This window comes from Budorcas taxicolor, chromosome 2 (genome assembly GCF_023091745.1).
Source record: "Budorcas taxicolor isolate Tak-1 chromosome 2, Takin1.1, whole genome shotgun sequence".
Taxonomy (NCBI): domain Eukaryota; kingdom Metazoa; phylum Chordata; class Mammalia; order Artiodactyla; family Bovidae; genus Budorcas; species Budorcas taxicolor.
In genome coordinates, this window is record NC_068911.1 from 144,293,933 (window position 1) to 144,315,201 (window position 21,269).

Sequence of the window (21,269 nt, forward strand, 5' to 3'; positions counted from 1 at the left end):
GCAGGACATTTCAAAAGAAAGTCATGTGTTTTAAAACATAAAAAAGAAAAAGAAAAGAAAACCAAAAGGGTTCTTGTAAGACAGACCCTAGAGCAGTTTGAAAACATCAAATAAAACCCCTCCAGCATGTTTTCCCCATGTGATGCCTTTGTACATTCATTTCAGCCTGTGGGCACATTTCCCATGACATACAAAAGGTTTCAGTGCCATGTTGATAGATATAAATATATATAAATTACTCATTTGCCACTCGGTCTACTGAGTTCCACACTGCTTTCTATAAAATTTATTTCATATGAAAATGAGTTCTTGGAAGACAAACATTATCCCAGCCCATGATTAGAAAAGTAGGATTATAACTCTTTGATTATATATTCCTAGGATATGTGTCAAACATCACAGTATACATGGTTATGCATCAAAGTTATAAACTATACATATACAAACACATAAATATATGTATCTGTGTATGTGTGCATATTAATGCATGTGCATCTATACATTTCTATATTTTACATTTATTTGTAGAGAGATATATATGCATCTATATTAATATCTATGTATATATGGAGAGGGATATATAGATATCCTTTTTCTATTGTCTATTAAATATTTATAAGCCTATTTTTCTATGCTTTTCTTTGCTCTTCTAATATCTGCTGCTTATTTCTGGTGTGTGTCTGTGTTTATTTTTCTTTTTAAGATTTTGAAATAGATGTAATTTGTTCACTTGCTTGAATTTATTATTACAATTGTTTTCTAGAAAGCTGATTCTATGATCTAATGTAACAAGTAATGTTTTATATACCACAACTTTTTAACTTTTAAGTCCTAGAATTCAAAGAATTGAAGAAAAGATATAGAAATAATTGCTAAATATGCGTTCACCCCATGCAAACAAGAGTCATGGCCATCGTTTGCTTTGCAGCTTTTCATTACAAACCTTTGGTCTTGTATACAGAACAACAACAACAACAAAGCTATTTTGGGACTTTATGTTGGTTCTATGCAATCACTGGTCTAAGCTGTTGATCACTCTGCCTTACTTACGGGGTAAAACATTCTATAAACATATGAAACGAGTCTACAAACATATGTGAAAAGCCATAAGAAGGCTTTCCCAAGCCTTTATCTTTGGAGTAAGGATCCTAATTTTAGAATGCAACCCCTGAGTTTCATGTGGAACCTCACTCTAGAAACCCAGCCGCCTGTCTGCAGTTTTGGCACATCTCTACTGTTTTGACAACCGGTGGTTCATTTCTGTTTCACACACTGACCCCGAGCCCCAATCGTGCTACAGCAATTGACTTCCCAAAACATTATCAGCACCAGCCTGCTGTTTCTTTAGACGTTCAAGTTCTCAAACAAACAAGTAGATGTTTTAATTATTTTTTTAATTCAGAAAATATATTTTAAAATCAGTCAGCTATTTAAAATAAGCCATCAAAATATTCTAATGGCAAGTTCAGCAAGTGAGAAGTGAACAATGCGCCTTGTATTGTCCCTGCTTATTTAGAACTAAGCATGAGATAGCTAGGCATTTAAATCCCATTCTTGCTTGTGTAATGGGGATTTAAAAGGATACAATGATTAATGAGTTTCAGATACAGTATAAAAGTAGTCTATGGGGAGACAAATTCTTAGCTGAATTGGTAGCTCTACCCAGCAGAGGCATTTGAATACTTTGAGAAGAACTAAGAAATTAAGAAATGTACAAAAATGAATAGGATTTGCTTGGCACCAACGGGAAACCTTGGCTTAAATTCAACATTCAAAAACTAACTAAATTGGTTGTATTGCTCAGCTTATGTTCTTTTCATCTCAAAAAGTCATTCATGTTGTTGTTGTTGTTGTCATTGTTTTCCTGAGGCTTTACAGACTTAGCAGAGGACAGTAAAATAATTTATTAAAGTAACAGAGGGTCAGGGGCACAGTTCTTGAGGCTCTAGCCTACTGCGTTCCCTCTTTACCTGGCAAATAAATAAAGCCACTCATTCCCTCTCCTCCATAACTCTGTCTTTGTATTTCTGTTCGGCATCAGTGGACAGAGAGCTCAGAGTTTGGCAGCAAGAGTGACCTCTCTATTTCTGTTTTCTCCAACTCCTTCAGTTTACAATAGTCAAGGTGCCACAACTGAGGGTGTCGTGTCCTGAACCCCATCAGCTCAAAGGTGGATGTGAGGAGGGCCACATCAAGTGATCACCATGGACACTAAGAACCTGGCCGGCCCTGTGCTCTTTCTCTGGGCTGCTGAGTACTTTTCCTATGAGTTCATCTACAGAGGGGACAGAGGGGGCTGCACAGGGACAAAGCAGGTGACCCCATCCCATGAGACTAAGTATTCACTCCTGAGTCCAGCCACAGCCCAGTTGTCTCAGAAACTGAAACTCCCTCCAGGTGAAAGAAGTTAATAATTAAGGATGGTATGCTGCCCATAAGCATGTGGACCCCAGACTTGTTGGATCTGAAGGTTGACTCCTACTAACTTCACCATCAACCCATCAGAAGCATGTCCATGAGCTGATCATCCCCTCTTAGAACGATCACTATAAAATTTCTCACTGTCATCTCCAAGTTGGGACACATGGCTTTGAGAGCATTAGTGCACTGTGGCCCCATCTACCTGGCAAAGTAATAAATCTATCCTTTTCTACTTCACCCCTCCCAAAATAAGAATGGTGGGTCTACCTTTAATAACACATAGCTAGACGTAAATGCATGTGGATACTATTGCCATGACACAGTGTCATAATTATGCTAGGAAATAAATAGACAATGAACAATCAAACCCAAATAAAGTCCCTAGATACCCACATGGAGTTTCATTTTTAATAGCAAGCTTGAACATCAGTTCCTAAGTGTTTAGAAAACAAAAATATAATATCCTCTGCTGATTTGGAAGGGATAATGCCATGCTCTCATTTGTTCTAAGAAAGGAAACTGAGCACTAAGAAAATATGACTCACACTTTGCCTCAGAACCTTTCCAGGATGATAGATAGCAGGTAGATATCATCAAGAAAATAAAATTAAAAACAAACATAAAAACAGACCAAAAAATGAAAAAAAAAAACCTTTCATTGCAGAATTAAAAATTCAGTACAAGAGATATTAAGTGATATGGCCAATGTACAAGTGGGAAGAAAATATGAGTCTTCTATTTGCTAGTGAGATTAGGGTTTACTAAAATTGAATATATCTGTCAATAAAGAGCATGGGCTTCCCTGGTAGCTCAGTCGGTTAAGAACCTGCCCTCAGTGCAGGAGACCCGGGTTCAATCCCTGGGTTGGGAAGATCCCTGGAGTAGGAAATGGCAACCTACTCCAGGGTCCTTGCCTAGAAAATCGCATGGACAGAGCAGCCTGGTGGGCTGCAGTCCACAGGGTTGCAAAGAATCACACACTACTGAGCGACTAACACAATAACAACAGAACATAGCACATAGATGTGGTAGGGAGAAGAAATCAGTACTCTTAAATACTCCCACACCACTGAGGACCATGTAAAGAAGGAAGAAACAGGAAGAGAACTACCATATATTTTGTGCTAATCACTATGCTAAGTAGTTTGAATTCATTTTGTCATTCAGTTCTCATTTTCAGACGAGGAAACTGATGCACAGGACTCAGATGTTCTTGACATTTCCTGTGTTAGTTGTAGTGCTAGTATGAAATTTCAAATCTATTAAGTTTTAAAAATCAGGTTTGTTATACTATTTCATCCTGCTGAGACTGGAACAGAGCATATAGGAAATATTGTTTTCATAATCTTAGAAACATACCTTCTCAACTAAAAGGCATATGATAGGTTTTACTTTTGATCATAAATCAACATTATCAGGAAAAACATTTTATTTCTAGATGAAGAATCTTTCAATCATTTTACTTCTGACCTCTAGTCTTTGTTACTTTGCCCTCTCCAAAACTATTTCCTACTTTATGGCCACATTCAGAGTATATTTTAGATACAACAAAATCTACTTAATTTTGCTGCGATTGTTTTTCATTTCTTCATCGGTGAAGTCCTAACCAGAGTACATTAAATGGTAACAACCACAGCTGGTTCTTACTTATAAAAATATCACAGATATGCATAGATATTTATCAATTTTCACCTTCATATGCCCTTTTTATCTAACTGATTTTATTGCATCTTGTTCACAGGACTTTTTCAACTTTACAAAGTAGTTGATACAGTCATTTACTATTTTAATTAGAAATATTTTAAAAAACCATTTTGGGGGCCATAACTTTAAGTTTATGTACATAAGAGAAATTTAAAAACACTATTTTTGAACTTTTAATCCTTATTAGTCGGACAATTATATATGTCTCATTGTCTCTTTAAAATTCTAAGATTTTTGTGATTCAGAAGGAAACTATTTCAAAGTCTTCTCTGGATTGAAAAACTTACTAAGTCATATTTTAATAGATTAAATGTAAATGAACTGAAAATATACACTAAATCTCTCTCTGACTTAAATTTAAATCAGACATCAAAACTGACATGGTATAGCTCAACAAATTCTATTCAGTTTTAAAGAGTTTTTAATATTTCATATTTAATAATAACCAAATGTAATATAAGAAGTCACTGTCACAGTAATACATATTAAATACATAAAATATTTGGATAGCTACTTAAATTATGCAGATAATCTTCAATGAAAAGGAGTTGATAACTTATTTTGCAACCTCTGATGTATTTTACACAAATGATAGTTAGATTTTCTTAATTTTAAGAGGCACTTGAGCCAAGACACTAATTCTTGATCCACCCCTTTCCCTGAGCACCACAGGGCTGCATTTGAAGCATGATACAATTTTAATTGCAAAGATTTATCATTATGACATGTAATTTCTAACTACACGAAATGACAATGTAATGCATAGGTGTGAAATTCAGCCACACATTGACTATGCGAAAAGTGACAGCAATGACATAGGCTGCTGCTTTGCTCATTTCATTTTTCTAAAAGACATATCTATAGGTAGGCCATGTACTAACTACTTTATTATCTCTACCATCTTTTCCTTGCAAAACATACTAAATAGTATTGTTTGAATTACCCTATGAAGCACATATCAAATTTCATAGTATTTGGTAGATAGGTGGTAAATCTGGATTACTACTGAGTCAGACATGAACTCTAGAACTGATTTTGTTTCATTTTCTTCCCTTTGGTAAATGAGGATTCAAACCCAACCATATATAGATTAATATATATTTTAAAAAATCTTTATAACAACCTAGAAGGGTGGGAAGGGGTGAGAAGGGGGAGGGAGGTTAAAAAAAGGGGGACACATGAATATTCTACGGGTGACTCATGGTGATGTATAGCAGATACCAACACACTATTGTAAAGCAATTTTCCTCTAATTAAAAATAAATGTTTGAAACAACAGAATAACAAAATATCTTTTTTTTTAATTTAAATTTTTATTTTTACTTTATTTTACTTTACAATACTGTATTGGTTTTGCCATGCATTGACATGAATCTACCACGGGTGTACATGCGTTCCCAAACATGAACCTCCCTCCCACCTCCCTCCCCATAACATATCTCTGGGTCATCCCCGTGCACCAGCCCCAAGCATCCTGTATCCTGCATCGGACAAAGACTGGCAATTCGTTTCTTATATGATAGTATACATGTTTCAATGCCATTCTCCCAAATCATTCAACCCTCTCCCTCTCCCTCAGAGTCCAAAACTCTGCTCTACACATCTGTGTCTCTTTTGCTGTCTTGCATACAGGGTCGTCATTGCCATCTTTCTAAATTCCATATATATGTGTTAGTATACCGTATTGGTGTTTTTCTTTCTGGCTTACTTCAGTCTGTATAATCGGCTCCAGTTTCACCCATCTCATCAGAACTGATTCAAATGTATTCTTTTTAATGGCTGAGTAATACTCCATTGTGTATATGTACCACAACTTTCTTCTCCGTTCATCTGCTGATGGACATCTAGGTTGTTTCCATGTCCTGGCTATTATAAACAGTGCTGCGATGAACATTGGGGTACATGTGTCTATTTCAACTCTGGTTTCCTCGGTGTGTATGCTCAGCAGTGGGATTGCTGGGCCGAAGAATTAAATAGACATTTCTCCAAAGAAGACATACGGATGGCTAATAAAAAAACATCTTTAAAATTTTTCCTCCCTCTCTCTAGAACCTTGAATAAAATCATTTTTCAAATAATACAGTAAAGAGAACACTAGACTAAGGCAAGGATCGAAAATCTTATCTTGACCAAATGTACAACTTTTGGAGCTAAATCAAAACAAAACAAAACACACACCAAATATAATTATTTAATATGTGGGTTTTTTAAAAATTCTAGTGTTAATTTTTAAAAGGTCATGAGGTAAGTTCCCAATTAGAGCACTTTTTAAATTCTGTTAATATACTCTATCAGTTTAGTTCCTAATATCTGTAGGAATAAACCTAAATAGCCTGTAAAATTATTTTTCAATATCACAAGAAATAATTCAATTCATTTATGTAATCTTCATCTTTTTTAGAATAATTTAACTTCTCAGTAAAGAATCTACATTAACTAAAGCTTCATTAGGAAATAAAAAAGAAAGACTGAATTAAGGAACATGACCTCCTCATATGAGTAATTTCACAGATTCTCAATTCATTCACACATAGCAGAAGATGATAATAGTTCAGTGTCATGTGACCTCCTTCCTTCTCAGAAGCTCTGTAGCATGATGATAAAGGAAAATCTGGAATTATAATGACTGGCTTCAAATCTGAACCTCATAGATTAAGCAACAGGCCTTTATGTCTTATTGCTTAATTTGAAAACTGCAGTTTCTTCATCTTCAAAGTGGAAATAATCACAGTAACCTACTAATTGGGGTTGTTATAAGGATGAAGAGAGACAATGTTTATAAACCAGTAACTTACAGACAGCAATACATATTATTTATGAATGTTATTATAATTTTTAATAATAATAGTAGTATATATATCCTGGGTTCTGTTATACTATATAGATATTTTGTTTCCTAGACTTATTATGCTAAAAAGAGCAGCAACAAAGATATAAAGACTAAAAGAATTTTAGTAAAATTCTTTTTTACAGTTTTTAAAAAGAATTTAAAGCTTTATAGTTTTAAAGCTAGAAAATTCATAATAGTAAGTACTTGATGAGACATCAACAGATGTTTAATTCTACATAATGTAGAACCACCTCACCAAATGTTAAAGCAGAGTGTTTAGATAATTTGGAAAATATTAAAATTGAAATCATGCTTTACTTTGTCAGTAGTTATCACAATATACTCATTAAATGTCATTTAAATATCAAATTTGAAGTCCCTTTCATAGTAGATTGAAAATACAAAATGTTCTTTTCAATACCAGCTTTTCCCCACATTACTGATACCAAAAATCAAACCTCTAATTTGCGTCACAGTGCTATTGAAATTGAGTGAATTGAATAGTCCTCAAAGGAAGAAAAAGTTTATGGATTATCATTTTTTCTTCATTTTTTCCCTGCAGGTATTCCTTAAAATTGTTGTGGTTATTATGATTTAATAACTAACACAATTTGACTTAGCTTACAGTAGAATTACAGCTAGGAAGTATAAAGTAGATTTTACAGAAGGGTCATAAAGTATTAAGGGTGGGAGGAGGGTAACATACTATGAGATCTAGAATAACAGATAAAAGCATTGTACTGAACCTCCAGGTAGGCTGGAAAAAAAGATACAAGTGAAAACACTCCTTTTTATTTTTTTCTCTGATATCCTATAATAACCTTATATATATTGCCAAAAGAGGAAAGTTTAAGGAAAATTCCTAGAAAAATGTTTTCTTTTTTTTTTTTTTTTACCTTTTTCAAAGGTATTGTTTATTACATCAAAAGGTGTTGAGCAATGCAAATTCACATTTCTCTATCTTCTGATAGATATAAATAAATGGAAAATACCACTCACATTTTTATGAAATATTGGCTATTTCTATTGCAACTTGTTTCAGATGCTTCCACATTAAACAGTTTAATAATTACAAGAGCAGCAATTTTGCTATGATTCATGAAAATAATGTTTGTTGCATCTCTATTTTGTTTTCATATAACTAGTTTATCATTTTATTCTGTTGACTAAAATGCATACATATTTCATATTTAATATTGTTAAGACTTGATTTTCCATACCATCTTTTACACTTATACTTTCTTTTTTTTTTTTTTTTTCAGTGTGGCCTGCAAATAGTGATCTAAAACTTGTTTTTACAATTGATGATGACTAAGATTTGAGGCTATGGTTTTCCCAGTGGTCATGTATGGATGTGAGAGTTGGACTGTGAAGAAGGCTGAGCACTGAAGAATTGATGCTTTTGAACTGTGGTGTTGGGGAAGACTCTTGAGAGTCCCTTGGACTGCAAGGAGATCCAACCAGTCCATTCTGAAGGAGATCAGCCCTGGGATTTCTTTGGAAGGAATGATGCTAAAGCTGAAGCTCCAGTACTTTGGGCACCTCATGCGAAGAGTTGACTCATTGGAAAAGACTCTGATGCTGGGAGGGATTGGGGGCAGGAGGAGAAGGGGACGACAGACGATGAGACAGCTGGATGGCATCACTGACTCGATGAACGTGAGTCTGAATGAACTCTGGGAGTTGGTGATGGACAGGGAGGCCTGGCATGCTGCGATTCATGGGGTCGCAAAGAGTCGGACATGACTGAGCGAAGGAACTGAACTGAACTGAACTGAAGATTTGGTGAAATATGGTAGTTACCTATTTGACAAAGCATCCTATAGTAAGAGTTTCTTTTGTTACTAATTTGCTATTAAATAAATATTATGTAATGAAAAACTTTCAACATAAACTGGACAATTCTAAACATAAGTTATTGTCTATGCCATAAATAATTCTCATCAGACTTTTCAATATAATTTCTGTACTATAAAAACCATTATAATCTCCTAGTCCTTAGCTTTTTCAATTAAGTTATTTAAGACAGAGATTTAGGGACCTACTTATAACTAAGTGATTTTAGTCTCTGCTGTGAGGGGCAGAGTAAAAATCTCATTTTTAAAAAGTCAGATTTCTGACAAATTGAAATCCTAAGTCCTAATACCTAGCAGCTGAAAGCATATTAAAAAGTAAAGCATGGCATCCAGAACTCAGCTTGCTCAAATATAATATGGTCATGTGCTAAATCATAAATGAGAGCTTTTATACTATACAATTTGATCACGTAAGTCAAACATGCTTTCAACGACTGTAAAAGTTGGCTGTTTCTATTATTCTTACCAAAAGCATTCTTCCTCTCAAATATTATAATAATGAGTAATATTTATTTCAGGAACTGCACTTAATGCCATATATGTGTGTATGAGTTCAGTTGTGTCTGATTCTTTGGATCCCATGGGCTGTTGCCTGCCAGGTTCCTCAGTCCATGGAATTTTCCAGGCAAGGATACTGGAGTGGGTTGCCATTTCCTACTCCAGGGAATTCTCCCAACCCAGGGATCAAATGAGTATGTCTTGCCTCTTCTGCATTGGCAGATGGATTTTTTGCCACTGTGCCACCTGGGAAGCCCACTTAATGCTATATGTAAATTACAATTCAACTTTCACAACTGTCTTTCAAACTACATGCTCATCACACTCATTTGAAGAGGAAATTAAGGCTTAAAACATTGAATAACTTTCATCTAAAAAGGATTTGAATGGAGGGCATCCGGATTTAGAGCCTGTGCTCTAATTCTTTCTCCGTGCTTGTAAATTTCACTGCCTCCTGCTTGGGTTCAGAAAATATGCCGTCCTTTTAAGACTTTACTGCCTGATTGCCACTAACCACATGTGGCTATTTAAATTCAAATAAATTATATTAAATAAAGTTGAAAATCAATTCCCTTCATCACACTAGCCACCTTTCAGGTTCTCAGTAGCCACATTTGGCTACTGACCACTCAATTTATGGAGCAGAGACGGAATGTTTCTATCATCATAGGAAGTTCTATTGGACAGCTCTTCTTTAGAAGGTAAAACAGATTAAAATGAGGGCACTTGATCCCATAGATGCTTGACCAAAAGTTAATATATAAATAACTGGGGAAAATACATTCCCAATGTTTTCACATTGCAGTTGGTGGGTAAATATTTGTCAGAACTATAATATTTACTGAGAGAAGACAGGGATGTAGAGATAATTTGGATGAGCTCATATCTCAGCACAATGTCTTGAATATACAAGTGGAAGAAAACAAAGCTAATAAATATTTGAACTGACATCACTTTCCAAAAGAATCCTGAACTTTCACTGGTAAAATGGGGTCTATTAATAAACATCTGAATCATGGTTAAGAGAATAGTAACTCCTATTTTTAAAAAGCTTCAGTCAATAGCAATAGCTATAAAATTAATTAATAAATAAACTTTTAATAGTTATTAATTATGATACTTTGTGTATCATCATGATACTTATTAATTAATAATGAGACTTTTAAATTAAACTCAGTGTTTATAAGATTGTCATTTTATGTGTTTGCTTGTATTTTATTGTGAACTCACCATTTCCCATTCATACATACCTGATGTATTTAAGTATTATGTAACAATTAAAATCAAGAAGGTCTTACTAAAATACAACCTTAATGTCTTCTGTTTAAAGTTTGAATTTTTCTCGTTTATAGCCATTTTAATATCTTGCTGACTGTGGCCTCACCTGGAGAAATTGTCCTATTTCTTAGGAATGGCATAATATGAAGAAATGAAAAACAAATCTAGATTCTAGAATAAGGTGCCCTTATTAACCACAAACCAGTGAATCCTAAATGAGATCAAATCAGTCAATCCTAAAGGAAATCAATCCTGAATATTCATTAGAATGACTGATGCTAAAGTTCCAGTACTTTGGCCACCTGATGCAAAGAGCTGACTCATTAGAAAACACCCTGATGCTGAGAAAGTTTGAAGACAGAAGAAGAGGATGGCAGAAAACGAGATGGTTGGAGGGCATCACCGACTCAATGGAGATGAATGTAAGCAAGCTCTGGGAGATGGTGAAGGACATGGAAGTCTAGCATGCTACAATCCATGGCGTCGCAAAGAGTCAGACACAACTGAGGGACTGAACAACTATTAACTACAAAACTTCAAGCTTCGTTTCCTTAGATGTAAAGGGACAATAAAGACTCTTTCCAGGTCAACACTAACAAGCTGTTTGTGAAACAAAGAAAGAGAAGCTTGAAAGCATTTTGTAAAGTTTGAAACTCCATGACAATGTGGGATATTAAAATTATCATGCCTATGGTAAACATGGAAAGGCAACAACATGGAGCCTCTTTTCTTACCTCTGACCCAGAGTCTTAGCATCTGACAAGAATGGGGCTGCCTATTCTGAGTAAACTTGTCAAATATCTCACATAGTCTTTATTCTCGTTAAATACAGTTTTAGGTTCTCCCCAAATATTACTCACACTGTTTCATGAGTTCCAATTTGATTCCAGCAAATCAGAATGTGCCATAATCTAATGATTCTGGCCCCAACTTGTTTGGTAACTGGGAATGATGCAGAGAATTTACCAGCTCTTTTCAGCTGAGTATCTGCAGGGCTGGGCTTCCCAGGCAGCTCAATGGTAAAGAATTCACCTGCCAATGCAGGAGACACAGGTTGCACCCGTGAGTCAGAAAGATCCCCTGGAGGAGGGCATGGCAACCCACTCCAGTATTCTTGCCTGGGAAATCCCCTGGACAGAGAAGCCTGGCAGGCTACAGTCACAAAAAGTTGGACACGACTTAGTGACTAAAAACAATAGCAACAATTTGCAGGCCCAGCAAAGCAAATGCGAAGAAGAGGAGGTAGATACTCTGATATTCTTACTTCTTTCCTCAGAGTCAAATCATGGACTTATGGTGATAACAAATCAATTTCTCTCACTGCATTTCAGACCCTGAGGAGCAAAGAATTTCCTCCATTTTCTAAATGTCATAAGCAAACAAGCATGCTTTCTTCATAAATGGGCTTTAATATGGGAGTTTGTTGACCTTACATATGTTCTTAGAATATATATATACTTTCTCTTAGGGAAGGGAACATACAGATCTTGGTATATGTTAGGGACAAGAAAGAATAATGCCAGGTTTAAAGTCTCAAGTAGGGAATTTCCTGAAAGAGTCCCATTAGGCTAAATTTCCTCAGTTTTTCCTAAGGATGCTATAGAGATGGAAAAGAATGCAGTTCATAGAATGGGAATTTTCAGGAACCCTGAATGGGAAATAAACCAAGGGTGTTGCTTCTTATGGACTGAGTAGATTATCTTAGTACTTGTGACAGAAAACATGATGGCTAGTGAAGAAAAAAAAAAAAAAAATGACCTTATTCCCTGGAGAATGTTTCCCTTCCCATGTTTCATTTTTCCAGTAATGATCTCTTCTGATCAGTGATACAGCAGAAGAAATTCCCTTTTTACCTTCATATGGTTCCATAAATTTGCTTATCAGTTCTCTAAAGCTGAGTCCTAGAAATTTGCTGAGCCAGTCACTCTACCTGATCCCATAATTATAACATTTCCTTTCAATTGTGCTTCTGTCTTACTTATACACATAAATGCATTGTTGTAGTTCTCATTTTTCTAGTTAATGCACACTGTTTGACATGACAAGCAAACAATCTTCTTTAGAAAACATTGGCTAGAGTATCAATTTTAGAAATTGTGGACCTGATCTAAAAATTGACACCTTCATAAGAATATGCCACTCTTCACTGATTCCATCTGACTCACAGGATTTTCACTGTAGGTTAGTTTTGATCAGATCATTTTCCAAGTAATTTACCTTAAGCTAGGAATATTCTTGGGATCATTTTGTTCCTGTAGATATCACAATATGCTGAGTGCTGCTTCTTATGTAAATATTGGTAGTACTTTTGTCAAACACCGTATTTAACAGCAATCCCTGAAATAGGCTGGTTGAACCCACTCAAACATTACTAAGACCTTTCACAGAGCTGCTGAAGAATGCTTAGTGACTCTACTGTCAGTAAAAGAACTTAGAATGAATATGTCTCTTGTCTAGGTCAAGACAAATGTCAGGGGCAATGAAGAGTGAAACATGATGATGGGAATTTGAAATGAAGGGCTAGGGCAACAGGTGCTTGGCATGAGACACTGAAAGACAGGAAAGAAGAGCTGTGAAGCACCCAAAGCAGTAATCAGACTGAAATTAGTCAAAGAAAAGCCTCAGGCCTCTCACTGCCGAGAAAGAGATCTTATACTTAAAGTAGTTTCAAAGCAGAATCAGGTAGAGAGGCTGAAATTTGGAGCATCCTTTTGTCTAAACAAATCACTTCTCAAAGCCGCAGTGAAGCAATAGGCATCTATCTGAATATGCAGAAACAGGTACAATTGTTTTGTCCGTGCGTTGACACAAAAGACAGCTAAAAACAAAACAATACAGAGAAAGAGCACTGAGGTTTCCTAAGTACTCTCTACATGGAAGGTGCTGTGGTTGACAAGTTCCCTGCTTTATTATTTCACTAATGCCTATAACTAGTGCTGTGAGGTAGAATTTTCCTTGGGTTTAAAGATGAAGATTCTGAGTCTCAGTGAGACACGGTAAGTGATGATATGACATTTAAACCGATTTTTCTGGTTCCACATCTATGCTTTCTGATATACACTGAGTCAGTTACAGGTGGCCTGTCCATCTCAAAATTATTTATTTGAGAATTACTGAATAACGCCAAACTGGGTTAGGAAATTTAAACGTTAGAAAGTGCTGCAGTTCTTTCATGTACTACTTTAATTCGTAGCCATTACATACTCGAAGGCAGACATTCAGATGTACTTCTCAGACATTTCATCAATTCAGACGTTGTATTTCCTAGGCTAACCATTTTATTTTATTTTTAGTCTAGGAGAATTCAGTAAATTTAATATATCCTTTACATTATTATTGTGGGTGCCTCAAAATAACAAGCATTTTATTTTTTTTTATTTTATCCACATCTCAAATAATTAAGATGACTCAGTACACAGTTAACCAACATAAACAGACATATATATTACAGTCAGTAATATATGAATCTATAAGTCTAAGCTGAGCACCGAAGAATCGACGCTTTGAACCCTAGTGTTCGAGAAGACGCTTGAGGGTCCCTTGGACTGCAAGGAGGTCCAACCAGTCCATCCTAAAGGAGATCAGTCCTGAATAGTCATTGGAAGGATGGATGCAGAAGCTGAAACTCCAATACTTTGGCCACCTGATGAGAAGAACTGACTCCTTTGATAAGACCCTAATGCTGGGAAAGATTGAAGGCGAGAGAAGGGGACAACAGAGGATGAGATGGTTGGATGGCATCACTGATTCAATGGACATGAGTTTGAGTAAACTCCAGGAGTTGGTGATGGACAGGAAGGCCTGGCGTGTTGCAGTCCAAGGGGTTGCAAAGAGTTGGACACGACTGAGCAACTGAACTGAACTGAACTGAACTGATAAGTCTAAAAATATGTAGCATATTTGGGTAACACTTGGAAAACAGAAATTTTGTATTTTTATCATCCCACTTTCACCTACTCAAAACATATATTCTCTAATTCATAAAGTGAAAATTTGAATATTCAATTTGAAATTTTGTGTAAAAAAACAAATGCACATCTTAAATTTGTACCTAGGTTATCATTATTATAAAAAAGGATATAGATACTAGAACAGAAATACCCTTAGGTATTTCTCAAAGATTCCTTCATATCTACAATATAAAATACAGATTAAATTGTATCCTATTTTCCACCATTACTAACAGACAAGGTAATTTTGTAAATTATAAAGGAGCAAAATAAGAGTGGTTTTTATGTCCCATGCAATAAAATAACTTTTATATTTTGGCCAGACAGGTGACTAAATAAGTAGGAGCTCATCAACTTAAGGTTTTAAATATATTAATCATTAATTTGAATTTCAAGTATGAATGTTTGTTTACGAAGGAGCTGGTAAAATCATCAGAATATCATCACTGAGAATGATTAAGAAGAACCACAGCCACATGCAAGTGACCTTAACTGAGGAAATAATAAAACATTCTCCCTGTATCGCAGCCATGTCATTGTATCTGTCCTGTAACGCAGCCATGTCATTCCCAGTGACCTGGAGGTGAATATATGTCTGATGGGAAACACTGATGGCAGTGCGTGCTCTCTCTTGACCAGAAAAGGACGATCAGTGTAACAGGGCACTGAGAGCTTGCCAAGACAAGTTCCTTACTCCATTTTGGATTGGGTGTCATATGCTTAGTCTAGGGGCCTGACCCTTCGCACTTCCCCACCTCATTCATAATGGACCAGGGAAATGTGAGTGGCAGGAGGAAGATGAGTCTTTCTGCTTAGCCAGAAAACATGTTTAAGTAAGGATCTTGTCTTTGGTCACAACCACAACAAAAGTAGCTAAGTGAGATCTGTAGTAATGTTTATCATCCAAGGAATAGCTTCTGGTGAGCATAAAGCTAAATTAATAAAAATGCATAAGGTGAGGAGTTAATTTATATATGTGTAAGTGGTATCCAACTATTAACTCTAACATATGACAGTCCTCATGTTAACCAAATATCCTTTTCACACAAAGATAGAGTTTGCACGTGCATACATACTATTATAAAGGCATATCATTCTAAATATTATTCTAAAGTAAATACAGCAAAAAAGATTTCAGGAGAAACACAAAATATGAATATATCAAAAAGCCTTGAAATCTCAATCTCAAAATTATTTGCTATAACAATAGTACTTGTTATTTATTTTGTTGAAAGTGCTCAAAAAGAAAATCTTGCTTAAAAGGAAAATTCATGATAAAATATTATTGTCCTTGTAATGGTTTACCATTATATAAAATTGATATTAGACAAAATGGTAATATGGAAGAAAGTTTATTCCCAGCATCTTGCTTGTCCCTGCAATCTTATATACAAACGTTTCCATCCAAGGCTTTCTTTGTGGCTCAGCTGCTAAAGAATCTGCCTGCAATGCGGGAGACTTTGGTTTGACCCCTGGGTTGGGAAGATCTCTTGGAGAAGGGAAAGGCTACCCACTCCAGTATTCTGGCCTGGAGAATTCCATGGACTGTATAGTCTATGGGGTCGCAAAGAGTCAGACACGACTGAGTCTGACTTCCATCCAGGCTCCTAATCTGTTCTTTTCATTCCTATATCAATTGAGAGTATATTTCTTGTCATTCAATCATAAACATATCTGTACTTTTCCTTCTGTTCTCTCCAGGAGATAATAAATGAATGAAAAGTATTTGAATCCAGTAAGGGTGAAGAGGCTAAGCAGATATTTTGCTACCATTTCTTAGTATCTTTAATTAATTAGAACATTGTTTCTCAAACTTTAATAGTTATCAGAAATATTGGAAGTGAAAATGAAGTCGCACAGTTGTGTCCGACTCTTTGCGACCCCATGGACTGTAGCCTATCAGGCTCCTCCGTCCATGGGATTTTCCAGGCAAGAATGCTGGAGTGGATTGCCATTTCCTTCTCCAGGGTATCTTCCTGACCCAGGAATCGAACCCGGGTGTCCCGCATTGCAGGCAGACGCTTTACCGTCTGAGCCACCAGGGAAGCCCGAAATACTGGAGGGGTCCTTAATATACATATTGGTCTTAATATGTATACAAATTCTGGAGCTCCAGCCCCAGAATTTACCATCCATTAGGTCTCAGGTGAAGCCCAAGAATCTGAATTTATAGAACAAGTACCCAGGTGATGCTGATACTGCAGGCCCCTTAAGAACTGGGTTAAAAGTTTAACTCACTACTGCAGTTAGGCAATGAGGTATGGGACTGCTTAGCAGGTTTTCTGTTTCCCTTCACATTATGTGAACCCTGAGTCTAAAATAAGGGCTAGCCCCAGTAGTTCCACCCTTAATATAACATTATATATCTTTATTTTTTTGTATAACATATCAACAAGAAAAGAAAGCTCTTTCCAAAACACAAAACAATCTTACCTAAAGTGAACTGCAATGTTTGCTTACTACTTGGATCAAGTTACTTAGAAGACTAAATTCTCTAAGATATTACTGTAGAGCAAATTTTATCCCAATTCCTTTCTGATGAAGAGTTAAACAGTTACAAGTCTCCTGTCCTTCCTCGTATATTCTTATACACAAACATGGTGGTACTTACTGTAAAACTTCTGATTTTCAAAATAAGAGTAACACTATTGATCTTATTACCTAAAATATGATCAATAATTCTAGACTGTCTCATGGAATAGTGTTGGAATGTAGTCATCATTCATATTATATATATATATATATATATATAAATATCTGGAAAATTTCCAAAATATCTAAATTTTCCACCATTTATTTTACTGCACTTTTCATTAATTCATATTCAAATAAGAAATTAATAATAACCACTGAATAAATACTTATCTTTTCTAAACATTCAAATAATTATCTCACTCATTTATTAATTTTCTGTCTTTAGTGCTACACAGGAAAATATAAGGTTTTCTGGCAATTTAGGGAATAATATTTTTAAGATAATAATGCTATATTTGGATATGAAACTAGTCAATCATAAGTAAGACAACTGTCAAAATAACAAGACATGGTGGAAGCTCACTAACAGAAAAGATATACTCAAATGTTGCAAAATTGTGACTAAATAATTCCTTTTTTATACTTTAATAGTATTGAGGTTAATTAAATGTGGAAATGAATAACTCTTTAAAGACTAATTTTCTTTGTGAGAAGATTCTTCAAATAGCATATATGTGGAATAATAACAGTCATATGTTAAAAGATTTTGAAAATAAATTTATTCAATTTTTTCTTTAATATAATCAGAGGAAAAGCAAGAAGACACAATGCTTTTCTGGCAAGTTTTAATTGGATCATGTTATTTTTGGATTCCTAATTTCAATTGTTCAATTTTTCTCTATTTCCAAAATTCTTCCTCCTATCATTATTTCCATGCAAGTAAATGCTTTATAAAGTCAAATACCCTGCTCTTCAGTAAGGAAAGTATTTTTAAACAAACAAAAAAAAAGGTAAAAATGTTGATGAAGGATATAAATTCTGAACAATTTCCATTTACCATTATGTCATGAAGTCTATAGCAATCATGTCCAAAATAAATAACATAATCATCATGCCTTTCTTCATCCAAGATATTCCAATTTTAGTTCACGTCTGGATAACTATGAAGCTACTTCTAACTTAAAATTATATATTTTATGTCCTCTGTAAATATAGAAATATATAATTTTAATAACCTGACAATATTAATCTTATTTGTTTCTTAATATTTTAAGACAATACTTCTAAAATATTTCAAATTCCACTATCAAGAAACATGGCCACTGTGTGGACTCAAAGACACACAAAAAATACATTAATTTTGCAATTTATTAATTCAGGTTAAATTAATAGTTCAAACTCCTTTCTCCCACTCTAATATAATTACTAATTAGCACATTTTTGGTTGCAGGCACATATAGTAAAATTCATGATTAAAATTCTTGTACCAGTAGCCTCCACCATAGCCTTTATGAACTCTGAACTACATGAACTGAAAAGACATCACTGGAATTGCAAAAGCCAGCTTATAACACAGAGTACTGTACAAAATTATTTGTAGCAAGATGATACCTAATTCCAATCTTAGGGGGAAAAAATCACTGATGATGAAAGCTTTCTGAGGAAGAATTACTTATAGCACTTAGTGAGTTGCTCAGTAAGAGAAATCAAAGCTGTATTAATACATTAGATATGTTTTCCAAAAATAAGAGATTGTACAAAAAGCTAGATTAATGGAACAAGATATAACGGTTTGTGTATTTACTGAGCTTTAACGAAAGTCAGAGTTAGGATGTTATTGCAGAGATTTGACGATATGGTCCACTATTCACCTGAGACTACTGAACAGAGCATTCTTAAACCTGCTTCATATCTGTTTTCAGTCACTGAGCATTTCCTTAGCGTGTACTTCTGTTCAGATGAGATATAGTCACATGCTATCCTTCAGATTCCATTTACAATATCTGTACATAAAACTGGGGCAATGTAGGGCATCATTTCTCACAAAATAAATAAGTAGTATTAACATGTATTTCAATGCTTTATAAAGTTCCTCAATGTAATACATGCTGCAGAAATCATGTGCACATTTGTGTGTGTCTATCACATTATATTGATAATACAAGGATATTTCCTGTTTTGTGTATTTTCCTTACCAGTCAAGTTCTTCAGTCCAAGTTCTTGAAGTCCAAAGTTTCCATCTTTTCTGTAGTTTAAAAATATTGCCAAGGCATATCGATCCTCATAAAGCTTTGTCCCACGGATAATGCGTAAGTTCTCCAGAGGCAGGTAGCGAAACTGATTAAGAGCCACCAACACGTAGCCTGTGACTTCTCGTATAGACTGAAAAGACACAAAGGATGACCTGTGTCAAACAATTTAAAACTGTCAGTATGTTTACGTAGTCATTTAGATAAAATTGAGTTATTTAATTCTAATTTTCAGCTTTTAATTGAATATACTAATTTCCATACCACATTATAAATAGTTGCCTTGACAGACAAGATCACAAGGGTTAGGATCTCATTTAAAGAGTGGGTTGTATTTTAAAGTCAAGAATGTGCTTACAGTAAAAATAATTTACTGTATTTTATTACTGTAATAATTTCCTGAATTTTATTGTATGAAGCACTCTTCATGTCTGAGATCTGAATATAATTAAAAGAATAAAGATCTCATTCTCTGACAGACCAAAATTAGGGAAGAAAATGTAACTATCAATCTTTATATTTAAAAAATAAACTGGTAAAAGTTATCACAAAATAAAGTTGCATTAATTTGTAGACTGTGGGACAGATTTCAAACTGCTATATTGTTGTTTAATTTTTATAGAAATCAAAGAACAATTGCCTTATATCAATATATTTCTGACTATATATAATTCATATTGTGTGTATATGCCTTAGATGCACATAATTTGCATTAGATACTAATTATGGTTTCTAATTTAATTATTAACACAATTTTTATTTTGACTATATGCTCTTTAAATGTAGTTGTCTGTAAGTTAATTATTTGAAGGTTTTTGAGATATTTTAAAGTAAAAAAGAATCACAAAAAGACTTTAGGCTTCATCTAAAGCTATAGTTTTTGATAAAATGCATATAAATAAGTCATGTCCAACTCTTTGCAACCTCATGGACTATACAGTCCATGGAATTCTCCAGGCCAGAATACTGGAGTAGGTAGCCGTTCTCTTCTCCAGGAGATCTTCCCACCCCAGAGATCAAACCCACGTCTCACATTGCAGGCAGATTCTTTACCCACTGAGACACAAGGGAAGCCTCCAATGCATATAAGAACAATAATAAATATGTCTTAAATTTTAAAAAAATATATAATGCAAAAGTGTGAACAAATTTGATATTATTTAATGCCAATTTCAGACTATTTTTAGATCTCTTTATGTCAGATGTCCCATGCTCAGTCTTTGGTCCTCTGTTTTTCTCTGTCTACTCTTACCCCCCTTGTCTTAACCAATTTTAAGGTTGATGATCTCCAAAATATTATTACCTCTAAACTCCTAAACTCCAGATTCATAGCCAACTGCCTACCCTGCATCTTCACCTGGATGCCTCACAGACTTCTCAGATACACATACACAAAGCTTAACGCCTGTCTACCTTCCACATCCTACCAACAGCCTTTGTCACCTTAGCTGACGTCAATTCATCCTTCCTATTATTCAGGCCAAAGTCTTGGGGACACTCTTGAATTCCCATTCCCATTTATCTTTAAAAGGATTAAGGATCCAAGCATGTATGACATCTTCTGGTATTCTCTGAGCCACCATCATTCATTATCAAGATCACTATAATAGTTTCTGCCCTTGGTGCCTTCTGGTATATTCTCAGTAAAGCCTAGCCCTGATATTTTAAAAACATAAATCGAGTCATGACACTTCTTAAAACTGAAATGTCTCCCAAGTCACTCAGAGTAATAAAATTCTGTAAATAATGAGTCAAAACCTATATTTGTGTTGTCCAGTAGAGAAACCACTAGTCATAGATGTCCACTGAACAACTGAAATATGGTTAGTATGAAATGAGATATGCTGTCAGTGTAAAACATATTATGAATTTCAAAGATTACATGTTGAAATGAAAACATTTTAGATAAATTGATTTATATTAGCTGCATTATTAAAGCTGAATTTACCTGTTTCTTTGTACCTTTATATTGTGGCTACAAGGAAATTAAAAATTACATTTTTATGGC

The 21,269-nt window shown here is 34.8% G+C and overlaps 1 protein-coding gene across 1 annotated transcript in view; it reads right to left on the bottom strand.

The window, feature by feature from the left end:
- The window catches only part of ERBB4 (erb-b2 receptor tyrosine kinase 4), a 770,675-nt gene that overhangs the window by 548,437 nt on the left and 200,969 nt on the right, over nt 1-21,269 (bottom strand). The window contains exon 5 of the mRNA XM_052653380.1: nt 19,208-19,394. Coding sequence (XP_052509340.1) covers nt 19,208-19,394 — 187 coding nt within the window. The remainder of the gene's footprint in view (nt 1-19,207; nt 19,395-21,269) is intronic.